This window comes from Prionailurus viverrinus, chromosome B1, assembly GCF_022837055.1.
Source record: "Prionailurus viverrinus isolate Anna chromosome B1, UM_Priviv_1.0, whole genome shotgun sequence".
Classification (NCBI taxonomy): domain Eukaryota; kingdom Metazoa; phylum Chordata; class Mammalia; order Carnivora; family Felidae; genus Prionailurus; species Prionailurus viverrinus.
Genome location: NC_062564.1, coordinates 32,673,136 through 32,694,617, shown reverse-complemented (window position 1 = coordinate 32,694,617; position 21,482 = coordinate 32,673,136). Strand labels below are relative to the sequence as shown.

The following is a 21,482-nucleotide window of genomic DNA, read 5'->3' as shown; positions in this document are numbered from 1 at the left end:
AGCGTTGTAAGGATTGTGGTGGGTTTTTGTGTCCTGTAAACTATCTAGTACTAATTTCGATGTGTTTTTCCAAGTGTTGTTGTTTTTTTTTTACAGAATGGCCCTGTTCGAATTCAAATTCGTATATGCCAGTAATCTGTGAATAGTATGTAATTTCCTATGAAGTTTTTTCCAATGTCAGAGACTTCTAATTTAAAAAAATTTTTAAAGGGGAAGTTGGGTACGTACACAGATAGATTTCAAGACTTTTAAAAATACTAAATTGCACTTTTGATTAATATGGTGTGCGTTTGTATGTTTTGAAGCGTAAGAAAAAAAGGTAAATTCCTTGATCGCCATGACCCCCACGGCAATTAATTGGGGAATCTATCATCACCTACCAATACAGGTGACCTATCTTAAAGCAGCCCATTAGTCACTGCCGGAATTCATCAGCCTTTTTCTCTCGCAAGGCAGGACTCTTCGAAAAAACCCTGAATTTCAGGGCACTCTGCGGCAGTGGTCCTTGACTCAACCAATGTTCTGGGAATCTCAGTGCCTTTTATCTTACATCAAAAAATCGTTTTTAACTTTTGAAGATTCAAACTGCTTCTGTTTGGAGGGTGAAAGTGGATGAAGATTAAAGCTATACTACTTTTTCATTCATTTCTCCCTAACTATGAATCCGGCTAACAGCGTGTGTCCTCCAGATGTGCTGTCCTGCTTCCTGTTTGTGATACTCAGCCTGCATATATTTATAGCCCTTGTTGGTGTTAGTTTGCTAGGGCCGTTGGGACAAAGGCACAAACAGGGTGACTCCAAACACAGTCCCGGAGCCCAGTAACCTGAAATCCGGCATCAGCACGGTTGGTGCCTTCTGAGGGCTGTGAGGAAGGATCTGTTCCCTGCCTCTCTCCTAGCTTCTTTTCTTAAAAAAAAATTTTTAAATGTTTTATTTATTATTTTTGAGAGAGAGCGAGAAGTGGGGCAGGGGCAGAGAGAGAAGGAGACACAGAATCGGAAGCAGGCTCCAGGCTCTGAGCTGTCAGCACAGAGCCCAACGCGGGGCTTGAACCCATGAACTGTGAGATCATGACCTGAGCCGAAGTTGGACGCTCCACCGACTGAGCCACCCAGGCGCCCCAGCCTCTCTCCTAGCTTCTGAGGGGTTGCTGGCAACCTTTGGCACCCCTTATCCCTCTTCACACAGCGTTCTCCCAGTGTCCAACCTTCCCCTTTCTATAAGGGCATCAGATACGTGGAATCGATGGTTTGTCCTACTCCACTGTGACTCCACTCTGACACTCCATGGTGACCATAACTACACCTGCAATAATCCTGTTTCTAACTAAGGTCACATTCTGAGGTACCGGGGCTAGGACTTCAACATATGAATTGGGGCGGGGAGGAAGCCAGTAATATCCCATAAGATGTTAAGATCCCATAACATCTTCACGCAAGTTTGAATTTGAACATGCTCTGTGTTCCATACCAAATGGGCTGGTCGCTGATCACTTTTTTTTTGCTGTTTTGTTTTTTTTTTTTTTTTTAACTGTATCCTGTAGTTTCAGGAGCTCTTGAGTCTACCTACGGGTTGAGGTGACTTCCATAGTATTGGAACAGAAGAGTGAGGGGAACTTTGAGGGTTGGTCTTTGAAAGCACTCTCAGAAATGATGGCTATGGTACAAGGAAAAAAAATGTTTTCCTGTTTTGACTTTGTTAGAAATGTTCACCACAGGCTTTTTAATTTTTTTTCCTCATTCTGTCTTACTTGCTTTATTTTATTTCTTAGTGTTTTCTTTATTTATTTGAGAGAGAGAAAGTGCGAGCAGGGGACGGGCCCAGGGAGAGGGGGACAGAAGTTTCGAAGCAGACTCTGCACTGTGAGCACAGAGCCAGATGTGGGGCTCGAACCCATGAACCGCAAGATCATGACCTGAGCCCGAGTCAGACGCCTAACCAACCAAGCCACCCAGGCACCCCAATTTTGTCTTTAAAAATGGTCTCTTCTGTAACACCTACGATTATAGTTTGAGTTTGGGTTTTGTTTCACTATTAGAGGGACTTAGCCCTTGGGACCACGAATGTTGCTTGACAGTGTTACATGTGACATGGTTTTGACGTATAATAAGACGCAACGCAAACTGCATTTACTATTTACGAGACATTTTTGTGTGCATTTAATATTTACGAAACATTGTCCTCAAAAGAGCCTTCTGGATCGATGAGAACTAAGAAGGTGTGGATATTAATCTTCCCTCAGTATAGGGGGGGAAATGTGATACAGCTTATAGCAGCAGGAAAACTATCAGGCATATCCAGCCTGTTAGTTTTTTGCTTTTTCCTTTATAATATCCGTGCACTTAATCTACTGAACAGCCTTCAGATATTGGCATTGGCATTGGTCCTTGGGGCAAGTTCTTTCAATGAATGCCAGTCTGCTGTGCTGCTGATTATTTGGTTTGTGCCCTTGTGTGTGTCTGGTGTTTGTTGAGAAGGTGCTTGGATTAGGCATTGCCCAATTCCAGAAAGACCGCAAAAGAGCACATACCTTTAGAAGCGTCCACGGTGGCAGAAGGGCTGTCCCAGGTAAGGAAGGAGGATTGCCTTAGTCATTTCTGGTTTATCAGCTAGAACAAGACATTTGTCCCCCTTCCAGGCTCCCCTCCCCTCCCTCTAGGGTCAAATACACAGATGGGGACGTGTTCTAATTAATGCTCTCCTGTGCCCCGTTTTTAGGCTTTTTTTACGGAGAAGTACTTGCAGGAGCATCCAGAAGACCAGGAGAAGATTGAGCTGCTGAAGCGATTGATAGCATTACAGGTGTGCTCCTAGCGACATGTATGGCCAGACAGCACTCGCTCGCTCTCTCTCTGTCTCTGTCTCTGTCTCTGTCTCTGTCTCTACTTTAGTGACCAGTGAGAGAAAATGCAGCCATCCCATCCAGTCTAGCAGGGGCTTATCCACAGACATGCTCCCCGGCTCAGGAGGGTTTGCCTTTTCTGTCAGCCCTTCCCCAGTCACGGGCCTGCTTGTATCCTTGTGTATTTCTCTGAGCCCTTGACCCCAGGGTGGCCGGTGCCCTAGCCCTACACTGACACGTAGCTTTCTCATTCGATACGTGCTGTTCTACAAGAGTACCTGTCCACCTTCACCCCCATCCCTCCCCAGCCTCCCAATCTGAAAAAAATCCCCTTTCCTAAACCGTGTCTCCTTCCTTTCATGCCCCTTCTTCCCAGATGCCCCTGCTGACGGAGGGGATCCGCATCCACGGGGAGAAGCTGACAGAGCAGCTAAAACCACTGCATGACCGGTTGTCGTCTTGTTTCCGGGAGCTCAAGGAGAAAGTGGAAAAGCTCTATGGTGTTATAACACTGGTAGGTTTTGTCTAAGGAGCCCGTTGACTTTCTCAGCCTCTTTACCAGTTATGATGTTGATCAGGTTTTCAGTTGCCAGATCAGTCCAAATAGCAGAGGTGTGGCAGGAAAACACGGGGGACGGGCCTGGAGAAGACGTGATGTGCTGTTGGTGACCTTCCGCAGTTGACATACTAGATAGGGGTTCTCGGACTTGAGTGATCGTCCGAACCACCTGGAAGGCTTACGAAAACACAAATTGCTGGGCCACATCTCCAGAGCTTCCGATTCAGGAGGTCTAGGGTGGGGTGCCCAAGGGTTTGCATTTCTTTCTTTCTTTTTTTAATTTTTTTTTTAACGTTTATTTATTATTGAGAGACAGAGAGAGATAGAGCATGAGCAGGGGATGGGCAGAGAGAGGAGGAGGGACAGAATCCGAAGCAGGCTCCGGGCTCTGAGCTGTCAGCCGAGAGCCAGACGTGGGGCTCTAGACTCACAAACCGCAAGACCATGACCTGCGCCGAAGTCGGACGCTTGACCTACTGAGCCACCCAGGCACCCCGAGGGTTTGGGTTTCTAACGTGCTCCCAGTGGGTGCTGATCCTGCTGGTCTGGGACCATAGTGTCCGGGCCCCTCTACTAGCATTTGGGAGCATTGCTGGTCCCAGATGCTGGTTATTACTGTCCTGTTTAGCCCAATTCTTAGTGTTTTTCCTAGCCTTTATTCCTTTTTTTATTTTGACGAAAAGTTGACATTCTTCACACCTCTGAAGGGGAGAAAGAATCGTGAAGTTCATTTTGCATTGCAGATAGTGATTTCGTATTTGTTCCGACAGTTCTGACACATCTCTCCCCACAGTGTTTTTGTGCCCGAGAAGTTGGGTGGATTGATGCGCGCGCTCAATAAGCTTTTCTCTCGGGCACGTGGCTGATTCAGTCGGGAGAGCCTGCGACTCTTGGTCTTGGGATCATGAGTTCAAGCCCCACACTGGGCATAAAGATTGCTTAATAAAAAATAAATAATACCTAATTTTTCTCTGCAACAATCGACTGAATGCCTGGATCCAGCTTCATTTTTCTGCCCTTTTTAATGAGAGTTCGTTCACCTTGCTCTCTTTAACTGTCTTGCTCTTGAACTCTGATTTTCCGATTCTCTTTCCTTGAATCAAAGCTCCGCATTTCTTTCCGTGTAGTCCTGTCTGCCATTCCCACACCTCCACCACCGCTACCTTTTTCTCCTGAGTGTCTTTGTAATCATTGCTTTTAGTCCTCCAGGGGTTCGGTTGTGCCTAACTTCCTAGCCTACCACCACTTAAGAGCTTTCTTCTAGGAACATTTGTCTTTTATGTAAGTTCCAAGGGGAAGGATGTGACTTACACCTATTTAAGTCGTTTTTATTAGATCCAGGCCAATATTGGCATGTACATTTGATATGGTGGCCAATTGGGGCGATCAGTCCTACTGAAGACATCTTTTAATGATAGTAAATTGATGCTCCTTTACTTAAGCAGGATTCACCATTTACATCTTAAGCGTCAGGTCTACAGCATCATCTGAAAGTTTCTATTAGGCCAGTATTTTACCTTTTTAGTGGCTGAAAGAAGATAAACTGGAGGAACTGGAGAAGCAGACAGAGGGTTTTGCTATTCTTTGGGGGGTAACGAACAGCTCGGTTTTTCTTCTCACACGGCTGACAACAAATTATGGGGAATTCTTCTCTAAGTCTTAGAAACAAGGTAGATTTAACCTAATTGTGCTCACAATTAAGAATATAAGTATTTGCAGGGTGCCCGGTGGCTCCGTCAGTTAAGCATCCAACTCTGGATTTCAGCACAGGTCATGATCTCATGTTTTGTGAGTTCGAGCCCCGTGCCTGCTTCTGCACTGACAGCACGGAGCCTGCTTCGGATCCTCTCCCTCCCTCTCATTCTCTGCCCCTCCCCTGATCAGCGCTCATTCTGCCCCCCCCCCCCGCACCAGCCCCCGTCTCTCTCTCTCTCTCTCTCTCAATAAATAAACTTAAAAAAAAAAAATAGAATATAACTATTTGCAGTATTTAACAGCTGAGGCAGCAGTGGGTGCCAGCCGATACAAATGGCACTTGTCACAAACAGATGGGGAGCTGCACCAGTTCCTATGGGCTGAATTCCAGGTCTGCTAACCACGAGATGCTCTGCGTTCCTCAGCCACCCAACTTGACTGAGCGGAAACAAAGCCGCACGGGATCCATTGTACTACCCTACATCATGTCGTCTACGCTGCGGAGATTGTCCATCACCTCGGTGACTTCCTCTGTGATTTCCACCTCTTCTAACTCATCTGATAATGCTCCTTCCAGACCGGGATCTGATGGGTAAGAGTTTGATTTTTAATTGCCAGGGGGGGCGGGGGCGGGGGGGGGGGGGATTATCTCCTTACTAACCTTTGCCTTTTGTCACCAAAGGGAGACTTGGTCAATGTAGATGCATCATCCTCATGAGGGAAATAATCTGGAGCATGTGGTTATAATCCTGTATACCATTCCCGTCGCCTTCCTCATGAGGAAGATCATTATTTACATACTTTCCATATTAATGTACATAACGATAATAGTTAAGAAAAAAAGATAATCATCACCTATAATCCTATCACATCCTATCAGCCACCCTATCACATTCTGAATTTTTTTTTTTCATATTAACTTCTAGTCATTGTTTGAGTGTCTTTCCACCTGAATCCGTTTTCAAAAGTCATCTTAAAATTTACATTTATGTTATGAATCGGCAATATCATTACATGCTATGAAACTCCAAGGCACTAGAGGGATGTGTCGGGAGGCATCACCCATCAGTCCTTAACTCCTGTCCTACCAGTACCGCTCTCCTGAGGCAAGTGGTGTTGGCCTGCAGGACCCTGGTGCCTTTCCAAGCTCTTTCGACACACACGAGCAATACCTAAATGTATGTTCTTCCCCGCACTTTCTGCTTATATTCAGTGGAAACAGAGAATTCTTTCTTTACCTTGCTCTTTTCACTTACTGTGTCTTGCAAATCCTTCTGTTTCAGAATGTGAAGAGCCTCGTCTTTTCTCTGAGCTGCAGGCATCCCGTGGTGTGTCCGCATCAGGATACATTCCACGGGTGTCTATTGATGGATGCTTAGTTGACCCCAGTCTTTCACTGTCGCGGCAGTGGGGCAGTGACTCACCTTAAAAATAATTTATTTCGCAAATACACAAGTATATCCGTGTGAGAAAAATTCCAGAAGTGAACTTGCTTTGTCGAACATCTATAGTTGCAGTTTTCAAAATTATTCCTGAACTGACTTCCGTAGACATAGACCAATTTGCAGGCCCCCCCCAGCAACATATAAGGGCGCCCCGCCACCCCCATCTGGCCTCCAGATTGTGTATTATCAGGCGTTTTAATTTTTTGCCAGTTTGATAAGTGGAGAGTATTTTCCTGGTATAGGAGTGTGGTTTGGTTTTATTTCTCTTGTTTTGTACGAAGCTGAGTTTTTCATTTTTTAGTAGCTGTATTTTGTTTTCTGTGAACTATGGTCAAGTATTTGGGGTACACTTTTCTGTTGTGTTTTCTTCGTTCTGGGAGTTGAAATACACCTTCCAATTTCTCCTTTCTCTTTTGACTTTGTTTCTAATTTCTCATTTAGTTGTGCTGACATTTTTTATGTAGTCAAATAACTTAATGTTTGATTTTATGACTCCTGGGTTGTATATCATAATCAAAGGCCTTCCCCATTCTCAGGCTACAAAAAAATTTTTTTAAGTTTCACTATTCACCACTAAATCTGTGATTCTTTGAAATTTATTCTAGTATAAAGTGTGAGGTATGAAGTTAACTCTTTTTTTGGCTATACAGCGACCCTTTTCTCCCTATTACATTTTTTCCTCTACTGATTTGAAATGTCAACCTAGGGGCGCCTGGGTGGCGCAGTCGGTTAAGCGTCCGACTTCAGCCAGGTCACGATCTCGCGGTCCGTGAGTTCGAGCCCCGCGTCGGGCTCTGGGCTGATGGTTCAGAGCCTGGAGCCTGTTTCCGATTCTGGGTCTCCCTCTCTCTCTGCCCCTCCCCGTTCATGCTCTGTCTCTCTCTGTCCCAAAAATAAATAAACGTTGAAAAAAAAAAATAAGAAATGTCAACCTAATTAAAAAATGAAATTCCTAGATGTTCTTTAGTCTACTTGTAGACTTTGCCCCCATTTCTTTGATCTCCCTATATGTTTATGAACTAGTACTAGGTAGCTTTAATTACTGTAGATTTAAAAGGCTTTTACTTTTGAATAGTCCTTTTCAGAATCTATCTAGCTAGTTTTACTCATGCTCGCTTTTGGATTAACTTGTCTAGAATCCCATGGCTATTTTTACTGAGATCATGTTAAATTTCTGGACTAACTTTGGGAGGATTGATTGCTTTTGACACTGAGCCTTTCTTGCCAAAATCATGGAAGTGCCTTTCCATACGTTCAAATTTAAAATATTTTACAGGGATGAATTTATAATTGCATTCTTTCTGTTTAAAAATACTATTTAAAAAGATTTTACTAATTATATAACTCGTATATATACACGTAGAAATTTTTCAAAGTGCTAGGAACGTAAGAGAAAAATGCTTATTATGTCATCACTCAGAAGTAACCGCCGTTAACGGTTACCTGTATAAAATTTTAAAAAGCATCTGTACATTTGATACAATTGGAGAAGCATTGTGCATACCATTATGTGACGTGCTGCTTAATTTAATGTACATGATGAGTCTTTAACAACATTATGTATTTTAGAGTTAAATATAAGTCCAGTTGACTCACCGTTTCATCTTAAATTTGTAATTCTGTACTGTAATAATTATACCACAAAAATACCCTGTCTAAACGGCCCCTCCCTGGAAATCACGTGTTTAATATTTCCTAAATTATCTATCCGTCCTTTTCCACTGACAGATATTATTACATAGTTGCAGTTACAGCACAGATATAGTTTGGTAAATTGCTTTTTCTCCTTAATTATTTTATAATAAGCATTTTCCATGTTGCTGTGTTATTTTATTATCATCTTCGATGGCTATTAACCATTGCATCCCATGAATGTGCCCTATAGAATATTTAAGCTGTATCGTTATTTCTAAACAGGTAATCATCGAAGTTCATCATAAATTTACTATGAAAACATTTAGCTTATATCAATATAAAGTGCATTTCGATTATGAAGAATTGTACCAAACACGTGTCCTTACAGCTTTCTGGTTATTTAGGATACAGTCTCCTATCACTTCTTGGCCTTTTGGTTAAGATCAAGTGTAGGATGCATTTCCAGAAGTATACATTACCTAGTCAGAGGATGCAATTCATTACAATTCTGATGTCAAACAAGTACCAATATGTAATGTCAGACGCAATAGAGTACTAGGTTATTTGCACTATTGCTAATCCTTAGCATTACTAAATATTAAATAATCCTTGATTCATTGACTTTGTCTCTTCTATGGTTTTTTTTTTTTTCACGCCATAAAGAGACACTAAGTACTTTGTGGAAAGCATAGAAGTTCTGTTCAGTAAGATTCTTTTCTTAAATGAACTGTTTCATTCAAAAAAGAAAAGGTTTGAAACAGCTGTTGAAAGTCAAATACACCGTGATTGCTGATACCCTAGGGCAGTAAACAGAGAACAGGTGAGCGGGGTCCTTTTCTTGCCATGACCCAGTTTTAAGGTGGATTATTGATCTTGCCCAGATTTCCCCAGTGAGTAAGAAGTCACTGTACTGTTGTCTGACACTTATTTAGGATGTGTCTTTAAAGCAGCTCCAACTGATCCTCAGCTAATGACCCCGACTCTCCCCATTACCGATGTTATGTCACAGTATTCATGAACACTTTCATGGGGATTATTGGATGTGATGTCTCTAAAGAGCCAGTTCTTTGTTGGTAAGAAGGTAGACTGTATCCATCCTGTTTGGCATATGGGAGGCTTAGGCACAGAAAGAGAATTACTTTTGGAAACCCAGCTCGTGTTAAGGGGAAGCCAGAAGATTTACACAGAAGGCCAACTACGGGCTACCTGCTTAGAGCACCAGCCGAGTGGGGGCCCCAGAACAAAATTGTTTAGAAAAAATTTAATCTTTGATATTTCAGAAAAATCACTGAAGTAACCATTATAAGCAAAAAAATAACACAGACCCTGGGGGACCCCACAGTAGTTATTTTATGGTTTAGTGTGGTTCCTAATGAGGCCCTAGTGAAAACTCACATCTTTGACTGTTGGTCTAGTGACCCTCAGCCTTCAGTGTCAGTCTCTCAGGTGAAGTCATAATTGATTCCATAGAATCTGGGGTGGTTGTTTTCTTTCTCCCTGACCAATTACTGTTTGAGGTGATTTTGTTTCTTTGTTTGATTTGGCTTAGTCGGTTTTAAGAATAATTAGAGTCCTGGGGTGCCTGGCTGGCTCAGTCCAAGAGCGTACAACTCTTGATCTCGGTGTCATGAGTTTGAGCCCCATGGGGGTAGAGATTACTTTAAAAAAATAAAATAAAATCTTTAAAAAAAAAATGAACAGTAAGAGTATTTTTTGGAATTGAGTTCTATGATATTTATTTAGTACAGATTCAAGGTAAGTAATAATGAGTGGCTTCCCCTTAAATATATGAGCAGTTGGAACAATACCAAAAAATTACAAACCCATGCATGCTGTCTTAAAAAAATAATAATAATAGAAAAGGAGAGAATAATTTGAAATCAGAAAAAGAAACTGCAGTCAACAGGCATTTCCCAGTGACTCCTTACTCAGACTTCCCTGGAACTTTCTCACCCTTTACATTCACAGAGCAAGGCAAACATACTTTGCAGAACGGTGGACTACAGATATCAAAAATTTTAAATGAGGGGCGCCTGGGTGACTTAGTTGAGCTTCTGACTCTTGATTTCGACTCAGGTCATGATCCCAGGGTCATGGGATTGAGCCCCATGTTGGCCTGCTTGGGATTCATTCTCTCTCTGTCTCTCTCCCTCTCTCTCTCTCTCCCTCTCTCTCTCGCTTTCTCTCTCTGTCCTCTGCCCGCCCTTTGCACACTCTCTCTCTCTAAAAAAAAATAAATAAAATTCTTATTAAAAATTTTTAAATGATTTAAGAAGCATATCAACCAAACACAGAGTGAATCCTGTTGGGGATCTTGATTCAAGCAAACCACTTCCAAAAATTTATGAGAAATGTAAACAATGGATACTTGATGAAATTAAGGAATTATTTCATTTTGTAGCACTGATGATGGGAGTGTACTTATGTTATGCAGTAAGTCCTTACCTGACTGAGGTATATACTAAAATACTTACAGATGGAATGATATGCCATCTAAGAATCGTTTCCAAATGATCCAGTGAGGGGCTCAGAATGTGACTTAGGTGAGCGTAAGAAACTAGACTGGCCATGAGTTATCATTATTGACACTGAGTGATATATACATGGGAATTTATTATATATTGTCTTTTTTATATGTTTGAAATTTTCTGTAATAAAATGTGAAAAAGTCTTTGCCCCCTCCAAATACCTTGTCTTAATATTTATATATTTAATAGCTAGTGACACTTTTTTAAATTATTTGGGTTTCTGTTTTCATGAAATACCTATTTATATCCTTTGAAAATTTTTAAAAATTGGGGCGCCTGGGTGGCTCGGTCAGTTTAGCGTCCGACTTCGGCTCAGGTCATGATCTCACAGCTTGTGAGTTCGAGCCCCGCGTCAGGCTCTGTGCTGACAACTCAGAGCCTGGAGCCTGCTTCGAATTCTGCATCTCCCTCTCTCTCTGCCCTTCCCCCACTCACACTCTGTGTCTTTCTCTCTCAACAATAAAAATAAACAATAAAAATATGAAAAGTTTAAAAAATTGAACTCCTATTTTTCTTTTTGGTTTATAAAAGTTTTCCTATATATTAAAGATATTTGGCATCTAAAATATGTCCAGCAAATAGTTTTAGTTGACTGATGATGCTTTTCTGCCAAATGAAAGCCTTTATTATTTTTTTAATTATTTTATTTTATTTTAATTAATTAATTAATTAATTAATTTTTTGAGACAGAGAGAGACAGAGCATGAGCGGGGAAGGGGCAGAGAGAGAGGGAAACACAGAATCCGAAGCAGACTCCAGGCTCTAAGCTGTCAGCACACAGCCCGACGCGGGGCTCAAACTCACAGACTGTGAGATCGTGACCTGAGCTGAAGTCGGACGCTTAACCGACTGAGCCACTCAGGCATCCCCATTATTATTTTTTTTAATACTAATAGCTCGTAGCTGTTTCTGTGTTGTCTTATTTCATACCACAGCTTTTGTGTGTGTGTGTTTTATGGACTTTATTTTTTTGGAGCTTTTTTTTTTATGATTTATTTTATTTTTTAGAGTGAGAGTACATAAGTGGGGGAGGGGGAGGGAGGAAGTCAGGGAGAGAGAGAGAGAGAGAGAGAGAATGAATCTTAAAGCAGGCTCCACACTTAGCACAGAGCCTAATGCAGGGCTCCATCCCAGGATCATGAGATCATGACCTGAGCTGAAATCAAGAGTGGGACTCAACCAACTGAGCCACCCAGGCGCCCCCTAGAGCCATTGTAAATTCACAGCAAGATTAAGAAGAAAGCAGAGATTTCCCAGTAAAGTGTCCTCCCACACTGGCCCAGCCCCCAATATCATCAGCATCCCCCACCAGAGTGGTATATTTGTTACCACTGAGGAATGCACACTGACACATCATAATCATCCAAAGTCCATAGTTTACCTTAGAGTTCCCTCTTGGTGTTGTAGTTCTGTGGGTTTGGACAGATGTAGCATGTGTAATAACATGCGTTCACCATCGTAATATCAGACAGAATGATGTCACTGCCCTAAAAATCCTCTGTGCTCTGCCTGTTCATCCCTCCAAACTTTCTATTTTTATGGAGCAAAATCTATCAATTTTTAATCAAACCAACCCATCATAAAAGATAAAATATCTTTTTTAACCCTGCTTGTTTTTACAGTATCCTATAGTCATTCCCTCTGTCCCTGTCTCCCCCCCAACCCCTACTCCACCGTGGGAGAGTAGGTTGCATACGTGCTGTTTTAAGAACAATCATATCGTCTTCCAGAACTACGTATGACAGTCCAGCCCATACATTGAGGAAATCTCTCATCGATACAATACTTTAAGCTCTAACCCATATTCCTGTTCTGTCAGTGGTCCCGCTAATGTCTTTTATACTTAGTAACATCTGTTACAGGATCCAATAAGGATCCCATGTTGAATTTTTTTCTTCTTTAATCTGAAGCAGATTAGCCCCTCCTTATCTTGGCTTTCACACCGTTGACATTTTTGAAGATTACGAACGGGCCAGTTATTTTACAGGATTTCCCTTCATTTGGGAGATTGGGTTTGTCTTATCTTCCCTTGTGCTTAGGGTTCGGGTTATACGTTTTTGTATGTTGTTTCCTTTTTAGGTATCATATCCAGAAGCACAGTATGTCCATTTGTCCCCCATTGGTGATGTTAATTGACTGTGTATGTGATGAAGGTTTTGACCATTTTCTTTTCCGTGTATGGTTACTATTTTTTTTCCCCTTTGTAGTTCATAAGTAACGTATGGGGAAATATTGTGAGACTCTCCCGTTTCTCCTCAAACTCTTGCTCTCTCTCCGTAGCATTCAATCGGGATTCTTGAATGAATTAGTTGTCACTATGGTTCTTGAAAAACCTGTCACTGTAATAAAACCATTTCAGGAGGACACATATATACTAGGCACTTATTCTAAGCATTTTGTAGTAGCCTCGTGAGGTAGGTAGGTACTGTTAATGTCCCCGTTTAACAGATGAGGAAACTGAGGCATGGAAAGATTATCTGCCCAAGATCACTCGAGAAGCAAGTGTAGGTAGGATTTCAGCACAACTGGCTGTCCCTGGGGCGTGTGCTATTATCCACTGCAGAAGGCTGCTTAGTCATCTTTTACTGCATGAATTCTGTCTTTGCTTATAAATGTAATAAGACTTTCTCTTCCTGGGATAAGATGAATATTCAGAGATGTTTTCCTCCTGTACTGTGATGGTTTCATTTCTGTACACATATACCTTGAGATGTTTAATTGGCAATTCGAAATGCACATTTAGAGCCCGAGAAGGAAGTCACAGGTCAAGGTCAGATTGAGGAGGCCTAACCCCTGGTCTTTCTGGAGCACATTTTGACTGTCGGGTGGTCAGTGTTTTGTGGTTTTGCCCCTGTGCTCGGCCGATAGGTCAATCCTGGAGCCACTCTTGGAGCGCAGAGCTTCGTCAGGTGCCAGAGTTGAAGATCTCCCCCTCAAAGAGGACACGGAGAACCGGATCAGCAAGTTCAAGAGAAAAGACTGGAGCCTGAGCAAGTCCCAGGTCATTGCAGAGAAAGCATCAGAACCTGATCTGATGGTAAAAAACAAATGAATGAATGAACAAAAACGGGGGGGGTGGGGCACGCAAACAAGCAGCAGAGGTTTGCTAGTGCTTTCCCCCGTAGCCGGGCACATCGCCGTTCATGTCACAGCTGGGAGTCACCAGGGGGGAGCCCGGCCGTGCCTCCTCAGGACCCAGCAGCCTGTGGCAACGTCAGATCTTAGACTGGGTGAGGAAAAGCACATATGGAGAATCTGAGCGTCTAAATCAGTGGTGCAAGACCTTGTACCCACAATGTAAACATGTGGGTTGATGCTTGGAGTTGTGGTTCTCACCACCATGTTCCATGAGTTGGTCCAAACACAGTCCTTTCTCTTCTCTTAACTTAAAAAAAAAAAAAAAAAAAAAAAGGTGCTTTTTCTTCATGAGCCACATCAAGGAAGGCAAGACCAGCCTTCCCTGAGAATCAAGATGGCTCATTTCCAACCTAAATAACATAATCCAACTGTGGTCACAATCAGGCTCGTGGCTGGCCAGAAAATAAAGCATGATTCAGTGATTCCCTGTGCTTGTCTTTGCCACAGTCACCACATGGCAGGGCGGTAAGCTCAAGAATGGCTCCTGGAATTGTTCCCTCTGACAGGCAAAATTTTTCAGAGCGTTGATGAGCTCAGCCTTTTTCACCATGAGAATGCTTTGCTGTGTCCCCTCCCCCACCCCGACTAGAGCCCAGCCAGAAAAGCACAAAGGCCAAAGAGTCTCCAGTTGTCGGACAATCGGCTGACGCCATTTCATGGTTCTTCGCCTCCTCAGTCAACACCCTTGAGCCCGCCTCCACTCACTCCTAAAGCTACCAGGACCCTAAGTAAGTTTTATATAGAGATAGATAGAGAGATGTAGCCGTATCCTTTATATCTGTTTTAGTAGGAAATAGAGTATGTTTATGGATCTGGGCAATTTTTAGCCAGAACAGCCACTGTTCTGTATATGAGATTACTATAAAGTTGATTCATTCCGTGGTGGGTGCTATAGGACAATCGAGAGTTTGAGAAGGAGTGTTTGGGTTGTTGGGACTCGTTAACCTTCTCTGTATAGTGACCCAGAGGGTCTCACTACTCCTTTTCTGATTGTGAAGGTATAAATGAGATAGAGTCAGATGGGGACCAGACAGGAAGCAAGTAACTTACAAACTGTTGGGTCGATATCCCTGTACTTTGTATAGGAAAGGATCCCCAAAAAGGACAAGAAATAGACCTGTTCTATATACCATTTACAGTCAGGCCTGGGGAATCAGCAATAACACAGTGCCTGAGAAGAATGACAAGGTATCCTTGGTAAAAAGAATGGAGGAGTAAATCATTGTGCCACATGGGACATAATAGTCAATCAAGAGTTAGAGATAATTAGGTTAAGGTTTCCTGGAGGAAATGGATATTGCACCATTCAAATGATAAAACTAAGACAGTTCAGTTCAATTTAACCAATACTTATCGACCACTTACTTTGTGACATTTTTTCCTAAGCCCTTGGGAAATAGCAGAGAATAGAGTAACACCATAAGTTCTAGAAAATGTCTTTATCTCCAGCGTAATAGTAAAAACCCTGAACAAAAAATGGGATTTTTACTTCAGAACTTCGTGTGAAGCCTTCTGGTGAGTAAACGGCACTACATTCGTCATGTATGGGGCAAGAGATCTTTTCCATTCTGGCCACAGAAACCATAGCCTATGATCTTAGCAATTCGATTGACTAGGTTGAGGTTTTAAAATGGCAAGCAGAGGTTCTATAAGATGCCTTGATGAATTCTTCTCTCTGCCTTCATCGACTTGTATCATTTCTAGGCTCGCCATCTTTGCAGACAGATGGGCTGATGACTACTGGTGTCCCGCCTCCCCCTCCCCCCAAAAGCAAGCCCTATGAGAGCGGCCAGAGGAACTCCACAGAGGTAGGGAACACCGGCCGGCCCTGGGGTCAGAGAACACCACTCGTGGGAATGCAGGGTCGCTTTTCCAAGCTTTTTACTGGGCAGGTTTCCCAGAGATGTGTCACTCTCATCAACTCTTGATTCATTCCTGAAACCATAAAAACAGGGGAGTTTGCAGTGGGAAGTAATGAAATCCAAGTAGACTTTTTCATCAGACTGAAGGTAGAGGTTTTCTCTGTACGTCACTGTGGGCACAGGTGAGCGACCTAAGACGTGAGTTCTGGCTCACATTTGAAGAGTGTACTCCTTCTGAGTGAACGGAATGACCTCTGATGAGTTTCCTTTGTTCATTCAACAAATATTTATTGAGCACCTACCGTAGATGTGCCAAGAGCCCTAGTGTTGGGGACATAACATTTTGGTGAATATCTGATAACTCAGAGAGGACAAGGGAGGATAAATCAGTCTTCTTTCCCTTCTTGCCTGTGTAGACAAACTCGGATCCGTTAGAAGCTAAAGCACAATGTCAGAAATGTGGCGGAGAAGGCAGGTTAGGAAAAAAGGGAAGACTCATTTGGTTCTTGTTGTGTCTGTTCCCTCAGATTGCTCCCCCACTGCCCATCAGAAGAGAAGCCAAAGTCCCACCCCCACCACCTCCAAAAACTCGGAAATCTGGCTTGCTTTCTTCTGAGCCTGGATCCCAATAAGGATCTTGTCCCCTCTCTGTCTCTGGAACTCCTGAACACCTTGAACACCTGATGCCTGAGAGGTGAAACTGTCCTCACTCCCTGGGGCCCCTTGCTGACCACCTTTCCTGATCCGGGGTCAGGTTCACCAGCTCCAAACTGGTTGGTCTTCGAAAGGCTTCTCTTTGATAGAAGCCTAAGGCCACACCGCCTCTCCTCCATTCCACGTGGAATTCTAAAACTGGCCGTGTCCTGTGTGTCTCTCAAAAGAGAGATCTCCCTCACCACTATTAAACTCAGCCTCCAATGCAGAGCCACTGAGGCCTACAGAAGCCTGGATAAGTTCTTCTGTGGTGATGGCGGAGCACCCCAGGAACCTACTCTTTGGAAGGATTTCTTGCGTCGCTTCTGAAAAACTATGCTTGAGACTTCGTTTTCTCACGTGGGCCCATCGTGTCCCGAGTGACATTGGAAGAGACCCACCTCAAGTACTTCAGTAGCTGAAATAATCCTATCTTTCTGATGTCTGCTGTGTCTCCTTTGAGGAAAAGAATGTCTTTGTAATGAAGATTGGCTACCTTCAAGTGTGGATAGTTACCATTGTTGAAAAAACATGGACTCCACTGTGAGGTCTGAGCTCCTGCACCACCAACCCCCCGTCCCCGCCACGTGTGGCACGGGAAAGCTGCCCCCACCCCCTCCCAGGAGCGCCTCATGCTCCCGACTAACGGCCCTCAGCACAAGGCAGTAACTCCTTCCCGCTACAGACTCACTTGAAGCTCTTTCTTTTGCACAGTTTCTTGTCCTGTTATCTCCTTTGAGCTCAAATCACGGGACAGAAGGGCCTTAGAAGCCCCGGGTTCAACAGCTTCCCTTCCAGATCCCATTTGGATGGCTCAGCAGCCCCTCTCTGCAACCTGATTTTACCCTGGAGAATACAGTGCAATATCTCCCTTTGATTATTTATTCCTCGTGATTGTGGAATTAATTCGATTACATGTCTATGGTACTAATGTCAGTGCTCCTTTCCGAAGAAGAAAATGGGGTGATTTCGATGGTCAAACATTCCATACACACACATCAACAACCACACAAGGCTAAAGGCGTTTTGAGCTAGAAGGGCCTTCCAGGTCATACAGACAACCCCCTCGTGTTGTCGAAAAGGAAATTGAGGCTCAACACAGAAAGTCTGACTACACATGCTCACTAATACCCCAGCTTGCTCATTGAGGCTCTCTCCCCAGATAGCGCCTGGATCGAGAAGACGGTCCTGCCGAACTCCATGATGATAGCTATCCCTAGTTGGAACAACAGTGGAAATGTCCCAGATGTTTCTATCCTACTTGGGTGTTGATGACAAAATGGAAAACTTGTGGTGGATCCCCGAGGTCAGCCTATAGGGAAACTCACCAGACCCCTCCCACAACCAGGCCCCCTCCCCTTCCCCGCCGCGGTAGAGAGAGGAGAGAGAGAGATTTCACCTCCGGGATTTGCTTGCCTGCCCCTTTGTGGGCCTGTTTCCACGCCACCCCTCTGAGGAGAGACATACTAATTCTTCACAGAGTCAGGAACGTATAAACCTTCTGCGACGTGGCCAGCGTCACTCAGGCAGTTAGTATAAGTGCGCATTTAAAAGAGGTGAGGAGGGGCGCCTGGGTGGCGCAGTCGGTTAAGCGTCCGACTTCAGCCAGGTCACGATCTCGCGGTCCGGGAGTTCGAGCCCCGCGTCGGGCTCTGGGCTGATGGCTCAGAGCCTGGAGCCTGTTTCCGATTCTGTGTCTCCCTCTCTCTCTGCCCCTCCCCTGTTCATGCTCTGTCTCTCTCTGTCCCAAAAATAAATAAACATTGAAAAAATAAATTTTTAAAAGAGGTGAGGAAAAGGTCGTGCTTCCCCCCTACTCAGGAGAGCCTATACGGGGGTCAAATAGAACCTGGGCTTTGAAAGGAAACCATCTCATTTCAGGCCATCCCAACTATGTCGTCCATTAACTTGGAGACTCCCTCAGATTGAAATCCTCTGAGCCTTCATTTCTTTTATCTGTCGAAACAGGGATAACACCACACAGGTGAGGTTCCCGTGAGGTCGACCCTGTGACGCAGTAGGTGCGACATGGCCCTTTCTTGTCTCTCCTGGCCCCGAGTAAGATCTGGAATTCGCCACCAGCGAACAGCACGTATATTTTTTTCCCCCAACGTAATTGGGAACGTGAGTGCCAATTAGCTGTGCGCATACGGCCCCTTTTGCAAAGATGGCATCTTTTGGAGTAATTATTTATGACTCAAGAAGAAGCGGTAATAAGAACCGGGAAGGATATTAGTGGAAGGAACGCAGGAGAACAAAGAGAAGGAATGGAAAGGTTATAGTGGGCTTCTGTGGAGCCCAGAGCAGCTTCTGAGGCGTTGCCTCGCAGACTGGCTAGCGGGGACCTGTAGGCCTCACACACCATATTTTTCAAGCTGCCTTTAAAAGAGAAAGATGTAAACTGGGTCACAAAAACATACCAAGCCTGAAGCAGGTCCCTTCAGAGTAGCGCAAGCGAGTTCTGCGGTGTGGTTTTTGATTGAGAGGCTGGGGAAATCCGACACACCCAGTGCCCTTTTTCAATACAGTCTGTCTTTCCATATGATTCCCCTTCCACATTAATGGAAACACTGGGTCTCTGCTGCCTGAATAGAAAGGACTCTAGGTAATGAAGTGAATCACAGATTACAGGGAACATTGGAAGTTGTATCTCCTTTGGGAAACCATTGGGTCAGAAAAAGTCACGTCGGACAAAAGATCATAAATAATACCTGTCCTACAAAAGAAATGCCGTACGATTACCTTACATACAGGAGAGATGAGGGCCTGGGAATAAAAGGGGGAAGAGCTGGCCTTTATTTTCCTTGATAAGAACCCTGCAGTATTGAACGACATTGGAAGTAGCCCCCCTCCCCCCCAACCGTCACAACCTTTGTGGATATTAGTTTATGGGGGTTTTTTCAATCCCTTCTTTTCTCTCGGTTCCGGTGACTTGTCTTCCTTTGAGTTTGTTTTTCTCTTTCAAGAATTGAAAACTATTATTCAACATTTATTAATCTTTCACTGAATGCCCGACGCCATACGAAACCCTCGGGCAGTGGCAATTCGCTGTGTTCAATGGGGACAGCCTGGTATACAGACTGTGTCGTACCGTGGCGTTGGCAAGACGGTGGGATTAGAGGAAAGCGAAACCTTAAATAAGGCTGCTGGGTCACGGGCCCCTCCCTCCTCCGCCTTCACACCTGGATTCCAGAATTGGTGTCATTTTTTCCCATCAGGGAGACCCATGAAAAATGCCACCACCCCGCACATCCCTGAGACAAGTGAGATAAAGCAGGATCCGAGGTAGCAGTCTACCTTTGTTAACGTTTTCCAAGCTTCGGGAACCTTCCCCTTCCCCCGGCGCCCAGATTATGGGGTGATGTCTTCCTTTAAAATTGAGACATGACTTAACGTACGTATGGTCACCTACCCAGACCTCAGGGGTACAGATGGACGAAACTTCACATAGGTGTGTACCGTGTCACCACCTCCCAGATCCAGACCCAGACCACATCCAGCACCCCAGAATGTCCCCTCGTGTCCGTGCTGTCCTGCAAAAGGCATCTGGAAGGCCTTTGACATTTGTCCCTTCCTTCCTCTCGCTTCTCGGATACAATGAAAAAAGCAGGGAAACTGCCCCCCCCATCAACACAAAACAGGACAGAAAAGACCATGTATCTTTTGACAAGTCAATTTGTAGTCAGTTCCTGGGCCCCAATTTCTTCATGTAAAACAAAGATACTTGAGGCTGCATGATTTCTAGAATCCTTTCGGCTCTAGCTTTCTTTGATTCTAAGTGAACGAGAAAGAGAACCTAAAGGAAACGACATTTCTGTACAACAGCTTTTAGGTCCGTGCACCATTGACCAAGTGGGATTTTAAAATTGGTTGGAAAAGGTAAGTTCCTCTTGGGGTGGGTTGAGAGTGGAACCACCACTTTTAATCTACAAAAGGAAAAAGATAGTTTTCCTTTTAAGTTGATGATTTCAGGCTGATTCTTACAGTCCAGCCAAAGCCGGTCTCCCACACATGCTGCCTAAACTCCTCTATTAGTCCAGTTTTGTGAGTTGTTCATGCAAACTTTGTCAAAGGCTCTGTTGGCAGGATTTTATAAACTAGTTGGTTTTCAAACATGGCCCGTTAGGGAGATGTGCATTGAAGTAGCAAAATTTTGTTCAGATTTGCTGTTATTTATTTTTTAAATTAAAAACGGAAATGTATTTTGAAGTTTATTGTGTTTAGTTTGTTATTGCCTTTATGTTAAAGAAACAAAATCATTCCTGGGCTTTTCTTTATTGACACCTCCTTCGCGCTTCGCGACACATCACACCCAGTCCCTCCGGGCGCCTTTCCTTACGAGTCCTGTTTAGACTCCTGTTTAGACTCGTGCTGTGGGGTCATGGAGTCGTCTTTGCCTGGAAGCAAGAAAAACTGCAGACCATTTGGTTCTCCCCCCTCCATCCATCCCTTTGCCATTGGAGCTGATGGCTTCTGACAACAATTCGTTTATAAGATGGGTTCTGTTTCTTCATTCATTGGCTTGCAGAGTTGAAGGGAAGTAAAAGGAGTAGCTAATATCTTACTTGGGAAGGATAGGACCCAATTCTGAAACTGGACTGAACGTTAGTATCACCTAAGAAGAGGCTGTACCGCAGAGCAATTAAATCAATTTCCAAGAGAGGGGAGTATGACCCAGGCGCCATATTCCTTTAAAATCTCCCCCTGCTGGGGCGCCTGGGGAGCTCAGTAGGTTAAGCCTCAGACTCCTGATTTCAGCTCAGGTCATGATCTCCTGGTTTGTGAGTTCGAGGCCCTCACTGGGCTCTGTGCTGAGGGCACAGCACCTGCTTGGGATTCTCTGTCTCCCTCTTTCCTCCTCCCCTGCTTGTGCTCTGTCTCCCTCTCAAAATAACTAAACTTTAAAAAATAAATCAATAAAATCTCCCCCATGTTATTCCAGCATTAGGTCAAGGCTGAACACCACTAACGTAGAGAAAACAACAACTTGAAAAAAAATCGGTGTCCAAAATGGATGTTCATTGCTTCGACTCCCTGCTGGTGGTGGGTCACGTTGGAGAGAGGGGGGCAACCACACTTCAGTT

General features: G+C 43.9%; 1 protein-coding gene across 3 annotated transcripts in view; it reads left to right on the top strand.

The window, feature by feature from the left end:
• Window positions 1-17,282, top strand: part of DOCK5 (dedicator of cytokinesis 5) — a 220,094-nt gene extending 202,812 nt beyond the window's left edge. For all 3 annotated transcript variants that reach the window (XM_047855615.1, XM_047855618.1, XM_047855616.1), the window contains exons 46-52: window positions 2,720-2,803; window positions 3,220-3,357; window positions 5,523-5,689; window positions 13,574-13,742; window positions 14,433-14,571; window positions 15,548-15,651; window positions 16,233-17,282. In XM_047855615.1, the coding sequence (XP_047711571.1) occupies window positions 2,720-2,803; window positions 3,220-3,357; window positions 5,523-5,689; window positions 13,574-13,742; window positions 14,433-14,571; window positions 15,548-15,651; window positions 16,233-16,337 (906 nt within the window). In that variant the 3' untranslated portion in view covers window positions 16,338-17,282. The remainder of the gene's footprint in view (window positions 1-2,719; window positions 2,804-3,219; window positions 3,358-5,522; window positions 5,690-13,573; window positions 13,743-14,432; window positions 14,572-15,547; window positions 15,652-16,232) is intronic.
• The last annotated feature ends 4,200 nt before the right edge of the window (window positions 17,283-21,482 follow it).